This window comes from Tenrec ecaudatus, chromosome 5 (genome assembly GCF_050624435.1).
Source record: "Tenrec ecaudatus isolate mTenEca1 chromosome 5, mTenEca1.hap1, whole genome shotgun sequence".
Taxonomy (NCBI): domain Eukaryota; kingdom Metazoa; phylum Chordata; class Mammalia; order Afrosoricida; family Tenrecidae; genus Tenrec; species Tenrec ecaudatus.
Window position 1 is genome coordinate 45,368,234 of NC_134534.1, and position 26,992 is coordinate 45,395,225.

The window sequence follows — 26,992 nt, forward strand, 5'->3', positions numbered from 1 at the left end:
CATTTTATTTTAAATCATTGAAGTTAAAACTTTTAATTAAGAATTCTACTGCCTCTCTATTACTGTTCATAGTTTCACCATTTACTTAAACAGCATTTTGCTTAAATTAATGAAACTTAACTGTTCTTAGTAGCAGACAATATAATGATCTCCAGGGAGATTTCTTGTTATTTTCTGAATAAACTTTGGAAGCTTCAATCTTAACTTCATGAAATAAGAAAAGATTATCTTTCTTTATTCATACTGAACATAAGTATCTGTTATAGATCTTATAAGTTCATTTTATTCCACATATTGTTATACTCTTTATAATGATATTCACAATTAGAAGTATTAGCAGAGAATATAGGAAACTCCATTTTGGTTTGTCTATATTAGTCCCCTGCTTGTCAGTCAGGTGGCAGACTTCGGTGGTTTGAGTCTGACTGTGATCCTGGAAGGTGTGTCACTGGTATTTCAAATACCAGCAGGTTTACCCAAAGTGGACAAGTTTTTAGTAGAGCTTTCAGTTAAAGATAGACTAGAAAGAAGGAATGTACTGTCCACTTCTGAAGGATTAACCACTAAAAACCTTATGAATAGCGGTGGGATATTGTCAGATACAGTGCCAGAAGATGAGACCCTCAGGTCAGAAGACACTCAAAATACAACTAAGGAAGGGCTGCCTTCTCAAAGTAAGGTCAACCATAATGATGTGAATGAAGCATAGCATGAAGGCTCTTCATTTGCTGATGGGGAAAATTAGAAGAAAGAACTAAAACATCTATTAATAATCTGTGAATTTGTAATGGGTGAACTATCAATCTAAGGAAGCAAAGTACTCAAAAATAAAACTGCACAAAAATCAACATAGTAGACACTAGTGGCCATAATGGACTGGTATTGACCATTTTGAATCAGACAACCACATTGTTTCTGTTCCAGGAATGACAAAAATTGAGAGGTATGGCACTAAATTCATCATCAAAAAGGACATTATAAGATCTATCGGGAAATACATGCTGTCTGTGAGAAGATAATATCTATAAGCATTACAAAGAAATTCAGTCAGTGCAACCTGTCCTCAAATTTTCACCTTACCCTCGAATACTAGTGTCAAAGAAATTTAATGATTCAATTAGTTTCTTCAATCTGAAATTGATCAAACATGAATCAAGATGCATTGATAATTATTGGCAATTGGAATGGGAAAAAATGGAAACAAAGAGCAAGTAAAGGTAATCAGAGAACATGGCCCTGGTGAATAGAAACCAACTGGGAATCACATGATAAAAATTTTGCAAAACTGATGACTTCTGCATTGCATCTACTGTTTTTCCATAACATAAATGGAAACTATACACCTTGACCTCCCTAGATGGATCCATAGAACTGAAATTGACTACATCTGTTGGAAGAGATGATGGAGAAGCTCAATTACAGAAGCTAAAATGAGATCAAGGGCAGACTGCGGAATAGAACATCAATTGATCATACATAAAATGCAGGGTGAAGTTAAGGAAATTAAAACATCCACTAGTACAAAAATAGGAAATTGATTATATCCCTCCTAAATTTTTAATATATCAAGAATAGTTGAGTTCATTGGACACTAATGTCAGAAGACCTGACAAGCTGAGGAACAGCGGTAAGAACATTAGACATGAAAACAGCAGAAGGAAGTAAAGAAAAGATCTAAGTGGATTTTTAGAAGAGTTTCTGAAATGTACTCTTGATTGTAAATTAGCTAAATGGAAGAAATGATGATGTCAAAGAGCTGAACAGAAAGTTTCAAATGTCAACTTGAGAAAAAAAGAGTAAAGTATATTTAATGAAATCTTAAATGACCTGGACTTAGAAATCCTAAACAAAGGACACACTCTGCATATATCAAGCCAAAGAACTGAAGGAAAAAGTCAATTTTGACTTTTTTTCAATATTAAAAGATTCTATGATAAAAATATTGAATGATGTAGGAAGCATCAAAACGAGATGGAAGGAATACACAGTTTATGGTACCAAAAAGGACAGAATTTGTTCACATTCACTCATTTCAAGAAATAGTATATGATCAAGAATTGATGATACTGAAGGAAGAAGTCCAAGCTACACTGAAGGAATTAGCCAAAAACATGGCTCTAGGAATTGACAGACTATCAACTGAAATGTGTCAACAGCTGATGAGGAAGACAGTGACTGAAAGAGATCCATATTTGTACTAACTCCAAAGAAAAGTGACCCTATAGAACATGGAAATTATCAAATAATATCATTAATAACACATGAAATCAAGTTTACAACTATTGCAGCAGTATATTGATAGGCACTGTCAGAAATTCAAGGCGGATTCAGAAGAGAAAGTGGAAGAAGAGATATTACATCAGATGGGCCTTGACTTAAAGGCAGAGAATACCAAAAATATGTTTAATTTTTTTACTATGCAAAACCATTTGATCATGTGAATCATAATAAGCCATGGATATCATTGCATATAATAGGAATTTCAGAACATTTCATTGTGCTTATGTGTATCCTGTATATGATTGAAGAGACAGTAGAGCAGAACAAGGCAAGGTTGTGTTGTTTAAAATCAGGAAAGGTGTGTGTAAAGGTTATATCCTTTCACCATATTTATTCAGTCTGTAAGATGAACTAATAATCTGAGAATGTAGACTATATGAAGAAGTGCACAGCATCAAGATAAAAGAAAGGCATATGTGGAAAAAATGACATTTCTTAAGATGGCTCTTCTATTCATATTTCTATAACACTCATCAAACTGTACACAGTTTGAGTGGAACTATCGAATAGGGTGTAGGAAACACTAACATAGGGAATTGGTCACTTTTAGTTGCTATTCTTCTGGCTCTAAGAGCCGTGTTAAAAGCAGGAACAGAGGGAATTTCTGGAACCATCAAAGGAGAGTCACTAGTAGTGTACATGTGAGATACCTCCCTGCCTGAAATGGTAGAGGCCATACACAGTGAGACGGAGGCTGAGAAAAGGAGACCATTAGCACATAATTATGAGTTTTGTGTGTCAGTTCTGTGTGGTCATTGCAATTGATTATCGAAACCAGCAGAGAAGCAGAGTGCTGTGGAAGAAATGTTGGTTTTAGAATAGGGTAAAAGAAGGATGGAGGTAGGACACATGTCTGACCTCTGCCTTGTGGAAGTTGTCCTTGGTTTGCTGTAAAATTGGATTCTTCTCCTTTGTGTAACCAGGGGAGGTCATACGCAGCCTGTGTACAGTTTTCTCAGTTTATTAGCAACTTGGGATATGCACAAGGAGGACATGAAGTACTTGCTGGTGAAAATCAAGGGCTGCAGTCATTCAGTATGGATTACAACTCAGTAATTTTCCTGAAAAACTCAACTAGACCAATGATAACATCATGATAAATTGATAAAATATTAAAGATGTTGAAGAGTTCATCTTGCTTGGATCCACAATTAATGCTCATGGAAGCAGCAGTCAAGAACTGAAATGACATATTGCATTGGATAAAGATACTGCACAAGATCTCTTTAAAGTGTTGAAAAGCAAGAAGTTACATTTAGGACTAAACCAAACCATGATATTTTTGATCACGTCATATGCATGTGGAAGTTTGACACTCAGTAAGGAAGACCGAAGAAGAATCAGTGCATTTGAATGATGACACTTGGAAAAAAATGAAAAGAATTGTGGACTGCAGATGTACAAACAAATCTATTTTATAAGAAGTACAGCCAGAATGCTCCTTACAAGCAGGGATGGTGAGACTTCGTCTCACATACATCGGACATGTTATCAGTAGAGACCAATCCCCGCAAGAGGACATCAGGTTTGGTAAAGTAGGAGAGCAGTGAAAAACAGGAAGACACGTAGCAAGATGGGTTGAAGCAATGACAGCAACAATGGGTACAATCATAACAACAATTGGCAGGATGGTCTAGGACTAAGCAGTGTTTCATTTGATTGTACAAAGGGTTGCAATGCCTTAGAACCAACTTGATGATATAACAGCAATATGATCTAAACTTCTTCATAAGTGCATAAATACCATATTTTTTGCATGTGAATACTTGTCTGCTTTGAGTTTACTTAATTTTTAAGTGGAATTGCCAAATGATAAACTAATGGACACAGAACTTAAATAGCGAATGAGGTTACATTCTGTTACTCAATACACTCACCTTGCAACAAAGCAAGTTGTTCTACAAAAGGTATGGAATTGAAACTACAAATCTTTCATCACATAATTGTTGGTTTTGTTGTTGTTGCATGTATATTTATACTGTATATTGACAGTTAAAGTATTTTAACATGTGTAGTCTACAGTGTCGATGCAAATTGGAGTCTTAAAACTTTTGGAATGTTAATTATGGATTAATATTTTCCATATTTTCATTGATTCACTTGTATTTATTTTTTATGAAATTTATTGCTTTTAAAAGTAATAGTCATCAAGTAACAGTTGGATATCCTTTTAAAATAAAAGACCATGTGAGAAAAATAATACATTTGATAAAGTGAGAATTAGAGAATCCATTATAAGAAACTTGGTACAGAACAGAATTTGTGGTTTGCTCATTTTTATTTGGGTATCTGTTTGGGATATAATTCCTCTGATATCCATTGGTAGGGAAACACATAAACATGCTTATAAGTATTGCATATTTTACTATACATGGTTTATTTGTTCCTACACAATATTAGTTAATCCCTAGTGCTTTCCTCCATTTGCACCTTTTTGTACACTGATTTCTCAAGTTTTAAATTCAATATACTTTATTGAATATCTCCAGTAGTATAATTTTGTGATTTTATAAATATGTAATTTGTGTCATAGTTTGTAAATATAAATCTTAATAACACAATCTGTTTGGAAACTACCAATCTGAGAAAACTCTTGTATTAAGAAAATGATAATATTATCACTTGGGACACAGTATTATGAATGCATTTAGTGAAAGTGCTATGAAATTTGGATATATACTATTTTTATGTTTGCATTTATTTACTATTACATATATTTTTAGTAAGGAAAATTGATTTATGAAACTACTGGAAACAAAATGATCATAAAGGGCATTCTGGAGCTGCTTGTTTACCAGAATGTACTTAGATATCAGTAAACATTTATTTACTTAAAATTATATCTTGTAATCTTATAGTAATATTACTTACTGGGCTGATTTTAATATACAAGATTGTCTTTTGAAGCATGATTATTCTTACCTCCCTAATACATAAGGTGTTTGGAAAAAAATTCATGGAAAATGCATATTATAAAAAAACTATGCATTGATTTTGAACTTAATTTATATCAAAATAAACTCATACTAGTTACATAACATTAGCTGAGTAGAATCCAATTTGATACACTAAGAAGGGTAAAGTATCATATTGAATGGAGTAAATCAGAGTAACCTGAATTCTGTTAAAACTGAAGGAAGAACAAACACCAAGTTTATTATGATGCATGAGTAGAAGAATAGTGAAATCAAAGAGGTATTATTAAGAGTTCATGGGGCTAATCCCCACTGAAACCAGCACTTTACAAATGGAAAACTCATTTTAAGAAGGAATTAAAATGAAGCTTGCAGAAGCTTGCAGACCATCCAAGTCAGTTTGTGAGGAAAAGCTAATATTGCTTGTATTCAAATTGAAGAAGACTGATAATAAACAGCATAAGAGTGGTGAATACTATAGGCATCTCAACTAATTCAGAATACACAATTCTGACAGAAAAATTAAAAGTTGAGCAAACTTCCTGCTTGTGTGACTGAATGTGCTGCCCAGATCATCTCAGATAAAGGCAGAGCATTTAATAGAAATTATAAACATGTCGGGTCAACATCCTGAAGCATTTCCTCAGGGAATTGTACCAAGTCATGAAACACAGAATTACTAGTCTGATCCAGAAGACAAAGCGCAATCAAAACAATGGCGACAAGAGATGGCAGTTGGCCTGTCAAAGCAAACGTGAACCACTTAAGAACAAAGGTTGTGGCAGCAGTTCTTTGAGCACCTCCAGGTATTTGGTCAATTTTACCATACTGCTGGGTGTGAAATGAGAGATCTTTGCAAACAGACTTTCTATTTCCAGGAGACAAAATTGTGACATCAGATAGGAGGCAAAGGAGTGGCAGCAGCAAAATCAGAACAGGAGATAGTGGTGGGCTTCAGCGAGGGAAGCTGCATGCTTTCAGGCAGGACGTTCTTGCAGAATGGGGTGGGTCGAGGCAATTAGTTGACTCCAGCTTGATTTGCTGACCTATGGAACTGGAGCCCAGCGCCTTTCATTTGAGACTCATACTAGGAGTTGAGTGCCCTTTGGGTTTTGTTAGTGGCAGTACTAAAAGAGCTTTGTAGCATTCCAGGAGCAGGGCAGAAGCGAGGCCAAACCAAGGACTGAGGGCTAGAGATAAACCTGCTTTTTGGCATGGCATAAAAGGGCTGTCCTGGCTAAATAACTGTATCTTGAGAATTTCTTATCCTGAATTGTAGTATGATAACTTACTTAACAGTGCTTATAAATATGAGTATGGTTTGTAAGTTCTGTGTGGCCATTGCAATGAATTATTAAACTTAGATGAGAATAGAGTGTGCTCTGAGAGGGACTGTTGGTATTGGAATCGGTAGAGAAAATTGATGAGTAAAATCACATTTGACATTAGCCTTAGGAATCAGTCTTAAGTTGATATGAAATTTGATTCTCCTTGTGAAGTCAGAGGAGTTCAGAAGTTGCCCCTATGCCATATTTTATACAGTCATGTAGTTTTTTTCCTGATAGAGAAGATAGATATAAATATAGCAAAGGCAAAAGAAGTAAATTTGGGAGCATTGACTGTTCCCAATTTGTAAAGCAAAATTGCAAATCATGTCTAATAGAGCCTATTATATTACAATTTCTAGTTACATACAATGGTTCATAATAACAAACAGGCATTACTTTGTGATGGACATCAAAATTGTTATTATTACTGACTTATGTTAAAGATATTGTAGTGTACCTAGACATGTTTACGCAAAGAAACATACACTATATACTATATATTAAAAATAAACATTGGACTAACTAACATTAGATATGAATTATAACTAACATTTTCAACTTATATTCAAATTAGAATTAAAGACAGGCTTGGGAATAGAATATGGAATATTATATATATATATAAAATTTATTATTAGCTCTGTTCACTGGGAAAGCCCAGAAATGGTGTCACTCCATTAACAATGGATATCTTTAGCTCTAGATCTTGGTTTCTAAATGAAACTATCTAGTTTCAGTAGAGGTATAGGAACAATACAAATTGAACCTTTAACATCTTACAGAGTCAGAAAATAAGGAGATGTTAAAAAGAATAGTGATATGGCAAAAGACACAGAAATACCCCTAAAAGACTTTCCACTGACCAATTACAGGGCACTTTGAACATACAAATAGACATATGATGCAAATGCATTAAAACCCATTTACTACACCAATAATTTATGTATTTTTTAAAACCTATAAATACATTGAGAGAATGAAACACATTTCCATGCAATAGGATGTTGTGTTACTTGCCAATACTGGCCCCTGACTCAAGGCAACTCTAAGCATACCTGAAAGAAATGTTGCCTCTTCCTGCTCTGTTCCAATGATTGGTTGTAGATCAGACTGTTATGATCCATATCGTTTTCTTTGGCTGATTTTTGAAAGCAGGCTATCAAGCCTTTCTTCCATACAGTATAATAAGTCCCAAACAAAACCCTTTGCCATTGCATAAATTCTGATTCATAGTAACACTATAAGACAGAGTAGAATTGTCCCATAGAATTCCCAAGACTATAACTCTGCATGGACGCAAGCTGCTACATCTTTCTCTTAAGGAGTGACTGGTGGGTTCAACCTTCCAGACTTTTATTTTTCAGCTGAGTGCAAAATCATTGTACCTACAGGAGTTATTTATACAGTATCATTTATATAATATACATGATTTATGTAATATCAGTACTACATATTGATATTTCCTATATTATTATTCAATATTAGTAGACAGAATTAAGATATTAGAAAATCATAATTGGATAATTATTAGAATACAATTAACTGAGCTAAGAACATCAAGGAATGTTAAAACTATGTTAAATGGCCTTTTATTACTTGCAAATTTGGTGAGAAACCACTATATATACATAGTCTCAATGTCCACCCCTCAAATATTTATTAATTGCAGTGGGAAACAGTAAATTTACAGTGGAGAAGTCAGGCAGCTACCACCTTATTCAAGTGCTCAAAGTTAAAACCTGAAAGAAATCAAAATTATTTACAGCATGACAACATGAAACAGGAAGAATACATTGTACTTTTAACATTTCTAGCAAATAATGTGGAGATACTCCCATAATATTGCCAATTCAAATTGGTGAACATTACAGAAAATAAATTGCATGTAATCTTCAATAGTAATAAGATTATGAAAATTTGAAGAAGACTAAAGAAACATAGCAACTACATGTAAAACGTGATTCTGGACTGGATTATTTTTTCTATACAGAGCATTATGAGGGCAATCTGTGGCTTAAAATATAGTGAGGTGTCAATGTTCATTTCTTGTTTTTTTTTTTGTTTTGTTTGTTTGATGGTTGGATGATTGGTTCGGTATAGGAGAATTCTAGAACATAAGATTAGCTACCTTACTCTCAAATTACTTAGGGGAAAATGCTGTTTGTGTTATTCTTACAGTTTTCTGTGAGAAAAAAACAAATGTCAACAGACAGACCTGGAACTATTTATATGCTGTTTTTTTCCCTTGTCTACCTATATAAGATAGGCAGGATAAACAATCCTGAAGGGAAAGCAACGGGACTGTGACTGATGGTTCCAGGGGGACATGGCGGGGGGTGAGGTGGGTGAAAGGAAGGGGAAGCCAGCAAACCCAGGGACAAGGAAACAACAGTGATCTATCATCAATGGCAAGAAGGGCCTAGAATGCCTGGTGGGGTTTATCAAGTTCAATGTAGCCAAGTGGAATTACTGAAACATCGAACATGATAGTAGGACAAGAAAGTAAAAAGAAATTGAGGAAAGACTTTAGGAGGCAAATGACATTTATAGAGATATAAATATAGGCATATACATATGTAAATATATTCCTATATAGTGATGGGGACATAAATATATGTACATATATTTATATGTTAAGTATTAAGGTAGCAGACAGACATTGGGCCTCTACTCAAGTACTCCCTCAATGCAAGAACACTTTATTCTAATAACTTGGCATTCTGTGCTGCCTTCCCTGACATGACTGCTGAAGGCAAAATGGGTGCATAAGCAAATGTTGTAAAGAAAGTTGATGGTGCCCAGCTATTAAAAGATATATTATCCGGGGTCTTAAAGGCTTGAAGATAAACAAGCAGCTATCTAGCTGGGAAACAATAAAGCCCACATGAAAGAAGCACACCAGCTTGTGTGAGCATGAAGTGTCAGCTGGATCAGGTGTCAGGCATCAGAAGACTCAAACAACCATTTAGATGTGACCAAGGGGAGGCCCATCTGTTGACACTTGGACCTACTCTCACAGAGGGTCACAAGGAAAGGACGAGCTAGTCAGGGTGCAGTACAGCACTGATAAAACATACAACATTCCTCGAGTTCTTCAATGCTTCCTCCTCCTATTATCATTACTCCAGTTCTACCTTACATATCCGACTAGACCAGAGCATGTATACTGTTACATATAAGTGTTCTTGGCACACAAAATCCAGGACAGATAAACCCCTCAGAAACAATAATGGGAGTAGCAATGCCATGAGGGTAGGGGAAAGGTGGGGGGAGAAAGCGGGAAACAATTACAATGATTGATGAATACCCCCCCAGGGTGATGAATAACAGAAACATGGGTGAAAGGAGACAATGGATGGTGTACAATATGAAATTAATAATAATTTATCATTTATCAAGGGTTCATGAGGGTGGGAAGGTGCAGAAGGGAGAAAAAAATGATCTGATACCAAGGGCTCAAGCAGAAAAAAATGTTTTGAAAAAGATGATGTACAAATGTGCTTGGCACAATGGAGGCATGAAGAGCTCGCAATAAAATAATTATAAAAAAAGTTTAAAAATAAATGATGTAGCTAATGGGGAAACAAACAAGCCAATCAATAGAAGAAATGAGAAAGTCAGGTTGGATATGCTCAGTTGGAATGATGCTGAATGTATGTTTTAGAAATATTAAGTCTGAAGATATAGGTTCTTAGAATATATGTGATAGTTAAAACTTCAAAGGAATGAGGCATGCAAGGAGACTTTATATGGAATATATGAATTATGGGGACAACATAGTATAATAGGCAGATAGAAGAGTGCTTGTGATCTTATGAAGATCAGGCAGAAATCAGGATGTAGGAGAATCAAGAGCGCCCCTGCCCTGAAAATCAGTAACGTGGAGTTTAGGGAAGGAGCACTCAGTGATGCTACAGATTCTGTAAATAGGCCCCACGCCCTGTAAGCTTACGTTCTCTTACATATTTGTTAGTCTGCAGCAAGTATCTTCAAGCATACTGATCTTCCTGAAATAGAAGTATTCCAGAAGACTGGTATAGAATGCTATAGTTGAGTTACAGTGTGTGGCCAATTTTCTCAGTGTACCTTATTGTTGGGATAAAAGTATATCCATTGGTATGGCAACAATTCTGGTCACTTTGCTACCTGTTGTCCTGGTGTATAATAGTTTTGCCTTTTATTCTCAAATGTGTACTGGTTTGAATGGTGAATAATATGATCACTCTACTATGGGACTTGGAGAAAGACGAGTCTTTCTCTTCCCATGAACAGTGCCGTTCTCGTAAACTCACACGATAGAGTTCAATCCTGTCGTAAAGGGTCACTATGAGACAGTATTGATTCAATAGCAATGACTGGGGCCATGTTGCCAGAATAGCTCTTTCATAGCTGAAGGTGGGAGTTGATTGGTAATAATTTTCAGTTAGATGCCTGTTGTTCATTAACTAACTCCTTGTTCCTTTACCTAAAAATTCTCCTAAATCCCCATTCCAATAATCTAGGCCTTAATCGTCCATGGTTTGGGATGATGATATGTTAAAATTTAAATTTGGACAAGTAATTTTGGGAAATGTAGAATATTCAAGTTCTGTCGTAGAGACTGACAGCAAAAGTAGAGACTCGGGAAAAAAATTCAGTAGACTTCTCACACTTATTAATATATTGTCTTCAAGTACCATGCTTGGGATGTTGATTCATGTTTCTTTTAAGGTAGATACATGTAATTAAGAAAATTTTGCTTCAAAATGACAAACTTTATCGTAATAGTGACTGAGTTAGTAGTATCAGACATTTCATCTACATTGCATTTATTTAAAATTCCTAACCAAATACATTTAACATTTGGCCCTACATTTAAAAAAAACACTCCTAGCTGATTATTCAGAGTAGTTAGTGGAAAACTGTCTGAAACATAAGAATTTTCTGATATTCCTGTAGATCAAAGGAAAGGGATTTCATATTGAGAATTTCTGATAAAATAGAATTGTGTGTGTACTTAAGAATTACAGAGATAATAATAGATGCCATCTGAGATGTTTGTGTCTAGAATTTGTTTTCCTTCATTCTTTAGCCACCTGTTTTTGATACCAGTTGGTTAGATAAAGTCTTGTTATTATTATTGAGATGATAATTGAAACAATTTTATATTTCTGATAAATCCTTAAAATAATCCAGATTAAAGGGATTATAGCATTTAAAAATCAAAGTGTGTGGCCTTTAGGCTTATAACCATGTTTTCAATAATCCATTAGTTCCTCAGAAGATACAAAATATGAAAATATGGTAACAGTCAAAGCCAACACGGAATGGACCTTTCTCAACTTCAAAATCTCTAAAGCCAAATAAACCTTGTTTTTTACACATTCTTGTTAACTCAGTAGCTCTTAGCATGCAGTGGTACAAACTAACTGTATTCTGGTTTTAAGGTAAAAGAGTGGATAGATACCTTTACTCTTTTATATGGTTGAAAATATGCCTCTTCTTGTTTCAACACTTTGTAATTATATAAAATTATGGAATTGAGCCAGATATTTTCTTATGTTAATCAAAATAAAACTCTGAAAGTAACAGTCGGCATATCAAATGATCTTTATTTGAATAACAGTATAATTTATTATCTTTATGATTTTTTTATATCTATTACTAAAAGTTGTATTATAGAACAACCTGGTTTAAAACACCTCCTGCCTTTTTTGTTGTTGTTGTTGTTGTTCAAATATAGTACAAGAAATTAAATGCATTTCCTATTTTGCTCAATTTAAATCCTGGAAAATCATAAAAAAAATTTTACAGGTTACAAAAATAATCACTTACTTAATGGAAATCTTCGTAATGTAGTACAGAGTTCCAATCCCTTTGATATTTGTGCAAGGTTCAGAATTTAAAAAGATCATTCCAATGGACCTAGCTAATATAGTACCCCCCTCCCCCCAATGATGAGTGTTGTTGATGGTACATGCAAGGCAGCTTTTTGTCTATTCTGGGCAGTATAAATTTAATGTGTTGTTTTCAAGTGTGTCATGTGTCCAGATGCCACAACAATCTGTGCATTAAAGAGGCATTAAAATAAAAGTAAGTAAAATATTTGTGGGTATTTTTGTTGTTGGGGGCTGGGGGATTTGTGATACAGTTATGTTGGGTTCAACTAATTAGAGTCTCACAAAAACATTTGCATTGTTTTCTTATGGCAGTTATATACATTTAAAAATGGATTATAACATTATAACCTTAAATTTGGAGATCATAAAACTGATCTGCTCTGTAAATCTTCACCTAATTCACAATGAAAAGTTTAAAATTAAATAAAATGTAGATATAACATTATGAATATTAATGCATATTTAAAAGACCATCCCTCCACCGTCTTCACCTAATCCCTATTTCCCATATATATCACCTATTTCTGTTCATGGTCTTACCATCTGTTTAATCCCAATATTTTACTAAGTATGAGCTAGCTATTAGTCACCAGAATTAGAAAAGATTCAGTGATTATTAAAAGTGCAGTTCCTTGCCCTCACTCCCATCTAACTGACTCTCACCCTTCCTTCTCTGGTGAGTCTCTGAAGGCAGAGTACTAAGACTTTGTGTTTTAATTAACAAACACTCTACTTTTCTTGTTTCTTGTATCCTCTGTCCAGGAGGTTCCCAATTCTGGAGTCAAACAATTCTTTTCTATTTTGTACTTGCTTAGTGGATTCACATTGAAACCTAGCTATTTTTCTCAGATTTCCACATTTTTCTCACTTTATAACAATGTATTTGATTTGGTTGCTTGGTGCACAATACCTTATAATGACCTTTTGTTGAATTCCATACATAAAGCATACAGCCCCACCAGCTCTCACAGTGGCTGAAGAAGGCGGATGATCTGCCCGTGCTGGCTTTGCACCTCCTTACAGTGTCTATCAAATGCCAGCGAGCAAATTTACTGAAGTTAAAGTAAGAGTTCTCAAACTTTAATGGCCCTAAAAATCACTTAGAAGGTAAAAAAATTAATAATAGGAGATTCGTGTGTCTTAGCCCTTGAGATTCTAATGCAGTAGGTCTGCTTGCGGAGAGCCCTCTAGGTGAATCTGATGCTAGTTGGTGAAACGTGGACTGACCATGTCTTGTGAAATGTTGACATCTCTAGTCTGTAATCCCTCCTGCCAAATAGTATGACAAATTCTTGAGATGTTTTTCTTATAAAATCTGAATTATATGTTGCTGACTCTTTGTGGAGGGATTGTTATTGCTTTTACCCAAACCACAGTTGATTCTTCAGCGGCCTGTTTACTCACTGAAGTGTTGAGAGAAGCTAGGTCAAAAACGACACATCTCCACTATTTTTACCATTGTATAAGGATTCATTTGGTCATTCATCTTCCCCTGAACACTTGTGTCCATTTTTTCTGTGTGGAGTTTTTATAGAGCAGTCTTTCAGTATCCCTCTCTCTCTTTCCTTATTTGTATTTACATTATATCTCTGTTTAACCCCATTCATCCACAAGCGCTTCACTGATTATTACTCTTTTTGATAATAATTGAAGCTTGGTTCTCCCCATGGAATAATTTCTTTGAAGTTTTCTGACGTGGGAACATTTGTCTTCAATTCTGTACACCCGTGAGTCAAGAGTCTGTTTGCTATCCTTCTGTCTCCTTATTGTCACTTCTAGACCATTTATGTTTTCCTTGCATATAAAAGCAAATTAAGCAAACCAGATACTAAGTATGACTCCTTTGTGCGTCATTCACACTTTTACTATATTGTTCTCTCTACCTCTCTCTTTCTGTCTTTGCTTTGCTGTCACCTCCAGGTGACTACTCAGTCTTCCCATCTCAGAGTCTTTCATTCCACCCTAAGCCTAATTCCGCCATCCTTGTAAGTGACTTCACCATGTATATGCAAAAAGTATGGATTTTCCTGGTCTCTCAGTCGTATATGTTCCACTGTTCTCTGTCATGCCTGTCTAAACTTAAACTCTGCTTAATCCGTCTACCTTCTCTATGCCAGCACTTATAAGCTGAGCACTCAGAAAGAACAATGATCATTTGCAATAGTGCAGTCCACCAAAGATTCATGAAGACCACTCATTGTCTCAAGCTATTTACCATAAATACAAGTTTCCATAGACAACTCTTACTTTAACAGTAGCATTAATCATCGCTTTCACTCTCAACTCGACAAACTCTCCACCATCCCTTTCACTTTTGTAGGTAATTTTGTGTCCTACTTCATAATAATATGAATTAGACCTATCTTGAAGTACAGTACTATTTGTGATAGAATTAAATTTATCAGCATTGATAGTAACCCAATCAATATAACTCATATTCAAATTCATGCATCAACAAACAAAACTAGTGAAGAAGTTGAAAAATTCTACCACATCCTCAGTCTGAAATCCTAAAATTTACAATTAAGGTACATTGACAATTATTGGCTATTGGAATGCAAATGATGAAAACCAAAAGGAAGGACCAGTAGGCAGAAAATATGGCTTTGGTGATAGAAATGAAAAAATGAAACTGGAGAGTGCATGATAGAATTTTGCAAGACCAACGACTTCTTTATTGCAAATACTTTGTTTTAAAAAACACAAAGGCTTTCCCTACATGGACTTCTCCAGATGGAATACAAAGAAGTCAAATTGACTACATTTGTGGAAAGAGACCACGGAGAACCTCGATATTAGCAGCAAAAATCAAGCTAGGTGCTGACTGTGGAGGAGACCATCAATTGCTTATATGTAAGTTCAGATTGAAGCGGAGAAAAAGAAATTTGGTAGAAAACTCGGTATCTAACTGACTGGAAGAGATCCATATTTGTACCATTTCAAAGAAAGATGATACAACAGAATGATCGAATTATAGAACCATATCATTACTATTACATGCAAGCAAAGTTTCTCCAAAGATCATTTAACAACATTTGTAGTAGAAATTTTACAGAGGTTCAGGCTGGATTCAGAAGAAGACATGGAACAAGGGATATTATTGGTGACATCAGGTGGATCTTGGATCAAAGCAGAGAAAACCAGACTTGTTTCTTATTGACCATAGTAAATTATAGATATCCTTGAAAATACTGACAATCCCAGAGCACTACAGTGTGTGTCTGCAGAATCTGTAGCTGCATCAAAAGGCAGTGTGAACAGAACAAGAGCAGACTTCATGGCTGAAAATCAGGAAGATGTGTGTCAGGGTTGCATCCTTTACTACACTTACTCAATTTGTATGCTGAGCAAATAACCTGAGAAGCTGGCTTATATGAAGAAGAATGTAGTATCAGGATTGGAGGAAGAGGAAGGCACACCGTGATATATGCAGATAACAGGCTTGCTTGCTAAAATTGAGGACTTGAAACATTTGCTGATGAAGAACAAGGATTGCAGTCTTTAGTATGGATTACAACTCAATATAAAGAACAAAAAATGTTACAATTGAACTATTGTAGAGATGACAAAAGAAGAGCAATGATTCCTTTTGTTGTATCTATGATTGCTGTGAGTTATAATCAACTTGATGACATTTGACAGCAACAACAACCTAACAGCAAGGAGCACTAATGGGTAATGCAGAGGTCCTCAAACTCTTTAAACAGGAGACCAGTTCACTGTCCCTCAGACCATTGGAGTGCTGGACTATAGTTTAAAAAAAACCAAAACTATGAACAAATTGCTATGCACCCTGCACATATCTTATTTTGAAGTAAAAAAAGAAAACAGGCAAAAACGCCTGGCAGGCTGGATGAATGTCCTTCTGGGCCTCATGAGGTCCCACAGACTGTAGTTTGAGGACCCCTGGGGTAAGGGGTTACATGTTGGGCTGCTGACTGCAAGGCCAGCATTTCAAAACCACCAGTCGCTCTAAGGGAGAAAGATGGAACTTTCTCTCTTCATAAGAGTTAGGGTGGGTTGGAAACGGGAGACCGATTACAAGGATTTACATGTGACCTCCTCCCTAGGGGACAGACAACAGAAAAGTGGGTGAAAGGAGATGTCAGACAGGACAAGATATGACAAAGTAATATATTGATAAATTATCAAGGGTTCATGAGAGAGGGGAGAGCAGGGAGGGAGGGGATAAAAGGAGGACCTGATGCCAGGGGCTTAAGTGGAGAGCAAATGTTTTGAGAATGATGCGGGCAATGAATGTGCAAATGTGCTTTACACAATTGATGTATGTATGGATTGTGGTGATGAGTTGTATGAGCCCCAAATAAAACGATTTAAAGAAAAAAGTTACAGTCTCAGAAACCCACAGAGGTCAGTTCTACTGGGTCCTATAGGGTCGCTAAGAGTTGGAACATCAAAGACTAGTAGTAACAGCAACATAGTAAATACTAGTAATGAATGTACTCTAGTTTGGGCTACCGAACCTCAAATCCTATACATATTTTTATTCATCCTTTTTTATCCCTATTTTAACATTAAAGTTGTTTTGTTTATTCCTATGATATTTCCTTCCTGCTATGATTATTCCTTCCTACTATGCACTGATTCCTATCCCTTCCCACCTGCTTGGAAACCTCAATAAATTTTGACTTTTTTTCCCCCACTAATGTTTTTCAGATTTTTTCCATTTATTATGTGTATGACTCTAATTTCCACATTTATTAAAACAAGCAAACAAAATACAAGCCTTAAAGTGTAAATGAAAATCAAGCATGGCCATACCTCTTTGAACATCAGTTCCCCTTTGATTCCTGTCCTAAATTACTCCTTCCCTTCACTTATTTGTTAATAGATTTGTTTATACTGTTCACATTCACTTTTATTATTCAGCCCAGAGGATTTTGGATTCTGCTTGAGCCACTTAAAAGAAACATGTTTTATTAAGATGAACAGTGGCTTCTTCAGATATAAATTGAATGAGCATCATCAATTCTACTTATCCTTGTGGTATCATTTGAAGCTTGTGATTGATTTCTCCCTCTTGCCACACTTACCTGTAAGCCTGCTCTCTGGCATACTTGATACATTATTCTTCTATATTTATGTTTCTCCTTTCTCTCATGCTGAGTTTTTCACACCCTTTTGCAGGTTCTTCTTGTATTGTTTCAACGTTTTAAAATTCACATGTTACAAAATAAACATTTAATTGAAAGGATATAGAATAGTCATACACAATTGTTAGCTCCCAACATTATACTCAGTTCCATTTACTAAAGAATCTATTTTAATTATCTATGCTTTTATTTCTTCTGATAACTGCTTCTACAATTATAAATAATATGTTCATATATAATAAACCACTATACTACTTATTGGCTTAAAGCAATGATGATTTATATTTGCTTATATTTTGTGACCTAGCCCAGAGGATCTTCAGCTGCTAAGGCTCACTAAAGCATCAGTGTTCCTACGGAAAGATCATATTGTGAATTTATTGTAAATTAAAGCTTCTAGTTTTAGGTATTGTGATATTCCACTAGATAAATCTGCTGCACGTCTTTAAAGTGTTGAAGAGCCAGGATAACACTTTGAGGAGTAAGGCATATCCTGCTCAAGCCATGGAATTTTCCCTCTCTTCATTTGCATGTGACAGTTTGACAATTAATAATGAAGACCATTTAATTATGGTGAAGAATATTAAAAGTATTGTGAGATGGAAAAAGAATAAACAAATCTGTCTTGGGAAAAAGTAAGCACAGCCAGAATGCCCTTTAGAATTGCTAATGGCAAAAGCTTATCTCATGTGTGCTGAAAATATTCTTAGGAGAGCACAGTTCCTGGAAGAGGATATCGTGCTTGGTAAAGTAGAAGGTCTGAGAAAAGAGCAAGATCCTCAGCAAGATGGATTAGCACAGTGCCTGTAACAGTGAGCTCAAACATAACAATCGTGAGGATGGCGACAGTGTTTCATTCTGTCATGCGTAGAGTAATTTTGAGTTAGAACTAGTTTGATAGCACCAGAGAACCCTGAAGAGATCTGGTGGCATAGTGGTTACACGTTGGACTGTGAACCAACAAGGTCAGCATTGGAAAACCACCTGCTGCTCCTTGGGAGGAAGAGGGGGGCTTTCTACTCCAATAAAGAGGTGCAGGCTCAGAAACCCACAGGGGGCAGTTCTACTCTGTCTTACAGGGTCACACTAAATTGACTGAATGGCAGGGAAGGGAGGGTGAGATCAGAAGCACACTGAGTCCTTGGAGACCTAGACTCAGCATTAAGACACAATCCCTTCCATTGATTCTGCTGGCCAAATAAGTCACGGAGTTCAGCCCAGAATTAAGGGGTGGAAAAATAGACTGCCTCCTGGCTGGTGAGCTACAAAGACACATTGCAGAGAGTATGGAGACAGGGAGAAGTGAAGAGTTGGGACATTTCTTATAATAGGTCTTCTACAGTAATTTTACAGTACATAGCCCCTTCCCTCTTTAAAAGGAATGTGGAGAGTCCAACCTATAGCACTCTTTCAATTCACTCCACGTGCTACATCTTGATTGACCCTAGTGTCCACTTTTTGATGGGTAGGGCTCCTCAAGAAGATGGACCAAGTACAAAATACCTGCAATCAAAATTATTCCTTAAGGAGTTTCAAATAAGTTATGTCACTGTGTAGTGAGTATAATCATCTTTCTAGACTCTCACTGTTTTTCAAAATGAGGCTGGTAGTCTTTTGCTAAAATCATGTGAATTCCGTGTTAAAATTATAGACTACTAGGCTCCATTTGTGAATGAGACTTAGGATGGAGGTCTAGGTTTTTTTTGTTCTTGTTTTTGTAATTTGATGTGTTCACTTTCTTTCACTCATAATAATTTAAGGTTTATTAATGTGGTATCTGTCCATCGTTTGTTGCAAACTAATATTACAGTATATTAATATATAGCATTTTATCAGACCTGTTTTCAATGTCTTATTATTATAAATAAAGCTGCAATGTACATTCTTTTAAAAATTTTTAAAAATAGTTTTATTAGGGGTTCATGCAACTCTTATCACAATCCATACATACATCAATTGTATAAAGCACCTCTGTACATTCATTACCCTCATCAATCTCAAAACATTTGTTCTCCACTTAAGCCCCTGGCATCAGGTCCTCATTTTTTCCCCTCCCTCCCCAACAATGTGCATTTTTGTGCCAAGCTTTTATTGTGCCCGTAGATATGTATCTATCGTAGATAAATACATAGAAGTGAATCACTGGTAGTTACCTTTGTAAGAAGCTGCCAAACAGTTGTCCTGTATATGGCTTTCTCTTGCTCAATAATGAATACTCTTTTTTATTTGTTTCTTCTATTTGGCTCTGCTGTGGTGTCTCCATTCTAACTTTATTTTACTTGCTTATTACTACTGATGATTGATTTTTGTGCCTGGTCTGATAACAGAGATTAAGCTTGAAATAATTTTTCACCTAAGTATATGCAGTTATTTCTGTTGTTTATATTGTATTGATTTTCTTTCCATAATTTGACTTAATGGTAATTTTGAAACACGAAGTTTTCTTTCCTGGCTTTTGGAGTCTATATAAAAATGTCTATTATTAAATATAGTTATGAATTTGAATATTGATCTTGGAAATCAGGCTTTTAGAATTGTTTTATATATGCAATATTTATAAACCTGTTCTGAAGCTTTTACAATTAATTAAAAAAAATTAATTTAGATAAATTTGTCTATTTGATCTTTGAGAACTTTAGGAAGAGAGCTGATTACTTCTTGGCTTTCTACAATGAGAATCTTTCATTTAACAACAACATGGTAATCCAATTTTTTGTTCTTGTTTTTAATGGGCAAAGGAGTTGAATAGACATTTCTCCAGCAAAAAAAAATGTCTAAATGATCAAAAACATGTGAAAAGGTACCCATGATTAGTAACCTACAGTCAATTAAAGAAACAGATGCTATCCAGGTGCTTTTAGCTCATGATGACCTCATTCATCTTGTCAGAGAACTCGGTTCTGCGGGGTTTTTCAAGGGCTTGTTATTCAGAAGTGCCTAGATAGACTTGAACCTCTAGTCTCTTTAAAAAGCAGCCAAGTGCATTAACCTAGTAACTACTTATGACTAATAAGGGAAATGTAAATGAAAACCACAATGAGTGAATACACCACACTCACTGGCATGGCTATAGTTAGTGATAATAATAAACAAAACAAAAACTTATAAGTGTTGGTGAGAATGTAGAGAAATTGGACCTCGTGTACATCGCTGGTGGGAATGTCAGGCTGTAGCAGTTCCACAATGGGACATTTTTTTACATGTAATCGTGTGATATGCCATTCATTTAACAGATATTTTACTACCTGCATAGTGATTTTTAATCAAGCTATAGAGTTTTCTATTATATATACATTTCTCTGTAAGTACAGATAAGTAACCATGTATAACATTATAAAATGACTTTTATTTTATTTGGGAAGAAACTGCCTGTTTCTTATATACAAATGATGTATAAATGAGCAATAAAGCAACTTGGTTGGAATGTAATTGAATGTAATACTATTTTTATTTGAAAGTATTTGAAATATGAGTTACCTTGGGTAAATCTGTTGCACAAGACCTCTTCACAGTATTAAAAGTAAGGATGTTACTTTGAAGACTAAGCTATGCCTGACTCAAGCCACTGTGATTTCCATTGCTCCATATGCATGCAAAAATTGGATATTAAATAAGGAAGACTGAAGAAGCATTGATGCATTTGAATCATGTTGCTAGCTAAGAATATTGAGAGTACCATGGACTGCCAATAGGACAAACAAATCTCTCTTGGAAGTTTATCCAAAATTCTTCTTAGAAGCAAGGATGGCAAGACTTCATCTCATGTACTTTGGACCTGTTATCAGGAGAAACCAGTCCTCAGAGAAAGACATCGTGCTTGGTAAGGTAGCGGGGGAATGGAAAAGAGGAAGACCTGAAAGATGTATCGACAAAGTGGCTGCAACAGTGAACTCAAACACAGGGTGGTACCCAATTGAATGATGTTACATTTTGTTGTACAGTGGGTCTCGACGAGTCCAAACAACTCAGTGTTACCTAACCATAAGAAAAATGCATTACTGTCTTGCCCGTAATTAAACTCCAACCCTAACTCCTTTTCTTTCACCTATCTCAAGATTATCTTGTCATATTTCTTTGAGTAGCAGCCATTTTTAGGGTTATTGGTGGTGTTACCCATACAAATGTGTGCACATTAACCCAATAATCATTTTGAAAAGCCATTAGGATCTAGTGGAGACAGAGTTAACTCAGTGCTACTGGGCTTTTGTTTTGTTTTTTAGATTTTTTGTGTTTTATCTGCATAGGTACTAATTTTCATACGTAAAATTCCAGCTAGGCTTAGATAGGGTATATGAAACTGTGATAGGTGTTAAAGTGATTACAATGTTGTGTATTTTCCAGTCAATTAACAAACCTACTGAGTTTCAATTGTGTGACTGAGACTGTCCTATTTTGTGGAGATAAATGAGCAAACAAGACTAACATTCTTTTGTTAAATTACTTGCTTTCTACTGAGTAAAGCAGTGTAATTGAAGTTATGAGTAGTGCTATCATGTAAGCATTCGCTGTAGTATAATTGCAACTTCATACTTAGGTAAAAGTTTTCTCTCAATCTTTGTTTTTAGCTTTAAAAATTGAGATGACTATTTTTTCTGTGGTCATGGGTTGAAATTTTTTAATAACCTGTGTTTTGATATGTATTTAAATGTCACAGTCTGGATATAATGCTTTTTCTGGAAGCAGAGACATATGTGAAAGCTTCAAGTTTCTGATTTCTTTACTAGTTCTTTCTGGATTTCATTTAAAAAAGTATAAATGAGCAATAAAACAACTTGGTGGAAATGTAATTGAATATAATACTGCTTTTGTTTGTTTTTAAAGGTCATATATCATTGTTAAAAAGAAACATGGCAACATGGCTGTGCCAACTTCATGTTAAGAATACCTGCTGGAAGAATGTAGATGATTTTGAATCTTAAATGTCCCAAATAATATGTACTTAATTTGAATAATGTAAATTATCCATGATTCCATTACTAATTTAAATATTTTTTCGTTTTCTTTGAATATGTATCGTGTTCTCAGTGTGTTTAAAACTTTATGATGATTTCATCTGAAATTTTTCCTACAGCAAAATTCATAAATAATAAATATTATCTTATAAATCCATATTTTAGTTTAGCTAGATCTCAGAATAAGTAACTTCCTCAGGGAATGCAATATTCAATATAAAATAAGATGATGAGCCAGAGACTCCAAGGAATTAAATTGTGAAAACAATCTTGGTATTGTACATGCTAATATAAATCTGTTATTCCCTTTCCGCATCTATCACAACACATTTTAAATTGTGGCTGATCGTGTATGCAAATAACTGTCTTATTAGAAATTGCGGCTTTATGTACTAATGTCTCCCTGGATTTCTTGAGTATTTGCTATCTAACCTTCAAAGCAGTAGAAATGAATGATGATTACTGCAAGTCTTTGAAGAACAAAGAGAAGTCAGAGCATCTTAGAAGGTTCTAGATAGCTGAGGCATTGACAGAGTGCACCACACAGATGAGTGGGGAAATAGCCTCAGTGTGCCTTTCTTAGTAATGTACAATATTTTAAACATTGCTATGTGTGTTGCAGCTAGTAAAATATAAGTGATAGCATTTTCTATCATTTTTTTTTCATCATTTGGTAAGATAGTATTTTGCTTAAAGATTATAACATAATACTTTCAAAGACAAAAATAAGTTTAATTTTTGCCAACAGTAACTATTCGCATTCATTACATAATTAGAAGCAGTATTTAAAAGCAGTTCTTTAATGTACTTCTTGGTTCCAATTATTATAAAATTATTATATCCATAGATTACTATATATATATGATGTGTCTGTTCAGAGAAGTTAGGTCCTTATAAAAATTTAGGTCTTTTAACCTTTATTCTGAAATTTAATTTATTCAAAGTATATTTTAACACAGTTATATATTTTACTTTGCTGAAAATATACTACTTATTAACCTCTCTCTTATTTTCTACAGTTAATGAATATATGAATGAAATATTGGCCTCTAAAGTGTTATTCCTGTTGTGATATTAGTTTAAATAACCAGGAAGGAATTTTGGGAAGCATAGTGAGAGACCAATTCAGCAGATAACTGTAATAATTTTCTATTGAAAACTGAAGGCATATTTCAGAACGTCAGTGTACAAAACTCAGCTGTAGAGGGAATGATGTCTTGCGTGTTTATTTATTTCAATTAACACCTTTATTAAAATGTAGTGATATCTTTCTTAGTCCCATAAAATCAAGATTAAAATAACTCGATTCCTTTTCACAACTAATAAATGCAAAACACTATGCAAATAGAATTGGTATATGAATAAATTATAATATGTCTATTGCCATTTTTTGTTGCTTGCTGTGACAGAATTATTTTTAATACTCTGAATTGTAACAAGTGAGAATATGGAAATTCAGGATGCAACTTGGTTTCATGTCTAAAATTTTAGAATGTACTATTTTAAAAATAATAACTGTAGTTTTTAAAACACAAATATTTAATTTATTTGGCTTCCTGTTTTATTTTGTTCATTCTCAGATATTACTATATTATTATTATTAAATCTGAAGATTACTATGATTAGAAAAAAATGTACAGCCTTACGTACTGCCATTAGGTAAATTTTGATTCATAGCGACCCTCTAGGGCAGAGTAGAACTGCCTCCGTGGGCGTATAATACTATACTTATGGGGGTAGAAAGTTTGTCTTTCTCCCATAGAGCAACTGGTTATTTCAAACTGCTGACCTTCCAGTGCAGCTCAGCTACATAACAACTACCATACCAACTCTATATAGAGTGACGGAGAGTCGGAATCCACTCGCCGCCAGTGGGCTGGGCACTTTGTGCAGACTGCTTTAGACTCTGTCTTAGCACATGATCTTCAAAGCTACTCTAGGGGTCATTATCAATGAGTACATTCACAAACACACAGTTTTCTAAGTGTTTCAAGTAACAACTTACTTACATTCTCTGTTTTTTTAAATTAAGTACTTTTATTGGGGACTCTCACATCTCTTCTCACAATCCATATGCTCATCCATTGTGTCAAGCACAATTTGCACGTACACTGCCATCATCATTATCAAAGCATTTTTTCTACTTTAGCCCTTAATATTAGCCTCTCATTTTCCCCTGTCCTCCTCATGAACCTGGATAACCTATAGATTATTATTTTCATGTCTTACATCTGTTATTCATCCCCCTGGGAAGGGGTTATATGTTGATCCTTGTAATGGACTCCCCCTTCTCATCCCACCTTCTTCTAATCCTCCTGATATCTCTATTCTCTTTGCAAATAGCAAATAGCAGTCTTATTAGAAATTGGGGCTGTATGTGCTAATGTCTCCCTGGCCCTGAGTTCTTTAATGCTTCCTTCCCCCCATTATCGTGACCTCAATTCTACATTACAAATAGGATTAGACCAGAACATGAGCACTGCTACAAATAAGAGCCCGAAACACAGGGAATCCAGGAGAGATAAACCCCTCAGGGCCAACAAGAAGAACATTTACATTCTCTTGATTGAAGCTAGTCATAGCCCACGATTACCTGTTGGAATTGGGGCTGGAGAAATAGTTTTACCTGTGGAAGGAATAAATTTATTTGAATTTTTGTGAAGAACTTTTGTAGAAGCTATTGATTTTGTATATGTTTTAATGTGTATATTTTCAAGAAGAGCATTTTTTTCATGAATCATGGGATTTGAAGGATATGTTTAGCACTGAATCGAACTATATATAATATAATGAGCATAGTACAGTTGACCTTTGAACAACATGGGTTTGAACTGCTTGGGTTCACTTTTACTCAGATTATTTAAAATGTCTTTTGAGAAATGTCATTTTATCTCATATTGAAAATACAACCTTTTATGGATACAGTATACATTGCATACAAGAGGGCTACACCATGTTCACAGGAAAATTCCATGACCTTGATATCATTTCCCATGCACGTTTTAAAGCCATCTCATATGTTAGGCAAAATATGTGTGAATCCACTGTTCATGTTCATGTTATCAGTAAACTTCTTATCTATAGTACAGCTATTAGTAGTGATGGTTAGGGGTGTCAAAAATTCGAGGTGCAGTGGGTCAACACATTTAAGCCTTGAATTATTCAAGGATCAAACACACTTAGTACAGTACTAAATGTTACTTTTCTCTACTGTTAACAAAAGGGGTAGATCTATAACTCTCATTCATATACCTTGATAATATATATTATGCATTTTAAAATAATGGAAATACTGGGGATTCAAACTTTAACTTTTCTTTTCTGTATAGGATAGTAGATTTTTGGAAAGAAACATGCTGCTAAGAACACCTCTGTAGCCTCAGTTCATCTGAATAAATGTGATTTCACGTATAGATAATGTTTCCTAACAGTATGGTTTAATTGAGGATTATTAGTACTTGGTAAGATGAATGTTACCAAGAACAAATATTGTGGAAATTTAATTACCAGCAATTGTTTATCCCTGATAAATTATTTGTAATTTATATTCTTCACTATAGCTCATGGGAATAAATCAGTGGCATTTTTAACCCTTTCTTCACAAATTAATTTTATGGAATGAATTATTTCTGAAGCTCATAAATAGTCCTTTAACTCTTAAAAATCTCATTGTGATTATTTTCTTTCTTTTCAGAAGGCATTTTGGAGATCAAAGATGGGTAGAAAAGATGCCTCTAATATAAAACTTCCTGTGGATCAATACAGAAAGCAAATTGGTAAGCTGAGAATTCCCTCTGATATATTCCTGTGAATTAAGATAAAGAAAAAAAACAATTATGCATTGATACTAAGAAAATAAGCTGTCTAATGCATATGATACACAGACATAAATGAAAAAGAACTTTATAGTTTTAAAAATAATATTTTATTTTGTTTTAGATGAAAGTTTACTCATCAAACTTGCCTTCCTTTTAACAATTTTTTTTCAAAATTGCTCCATGCCCTTGTTTATAATACTTGGTTATAATACATATTATAATATAATATGTGTCAACATTCTTATTAGTTTCATTCCGTTTCCATCTAACTTTCTTTCCTTCCCCTTCTTGCTTTCTTGTATATGCTTTTGAGTAAGTGTTGACTGTTTGGTCTCACATATTCAATGTGAGAATTCAGTGTTTAAAGAAGCACATGACTACCGCCATATAGTTTGTTTTCTAAGCCCACCTGGCATTTGGATGAAAGGTGACCTGCAGAATAGCTTCAATCTTACGTCCAGAGAATTTCTCTTAGGGCAGTTGTCTCTAGTCTTAGGGTTCCTCTAGTCTCTCTTGAGTTTTGTTCTTTTTCTTCCATTCTATGTGGAACCCTTTGTTGTGCCCCGGGCAGCATCACCTGTCTCAGTGTCTTAAGAGGTTGTGTGGTCCATGAGGGCTAACATTTCATTGAGCTGGTTTCTCATTTTGATTGCTTCACTGTCTTTTGCTACCTATGGGTGAAAAAGAATAGTTGTACAAATACAGT

At 34.8% G+C, this 26,992-nt stretch overlaps 1 protein-coding gene across 1 annotated transcript in view; it reads left to right on the forward strand.

The window, feature by feature from the left end:
• The window catches only part of TRIQK (triple QxxK/R motif containing), a 74,801-nt gene that overhangs the window by 17,231 nt on the left and 30,578 nt on the right, over positions 1–26,992 (forward strand). The window contains exon 4 of the mRNA XM_075549496.1: positions 26,163–26,244. Coding sequence (XP_075405611.1) covers positions 26,184–26,244 — 61 coding nt within the window. The 5' untranslated portion in view covers positions 26,163–26,183. The remainder of the gene's footprint in view (positions 1–26,162; positions 26,245–26,992) is intronic.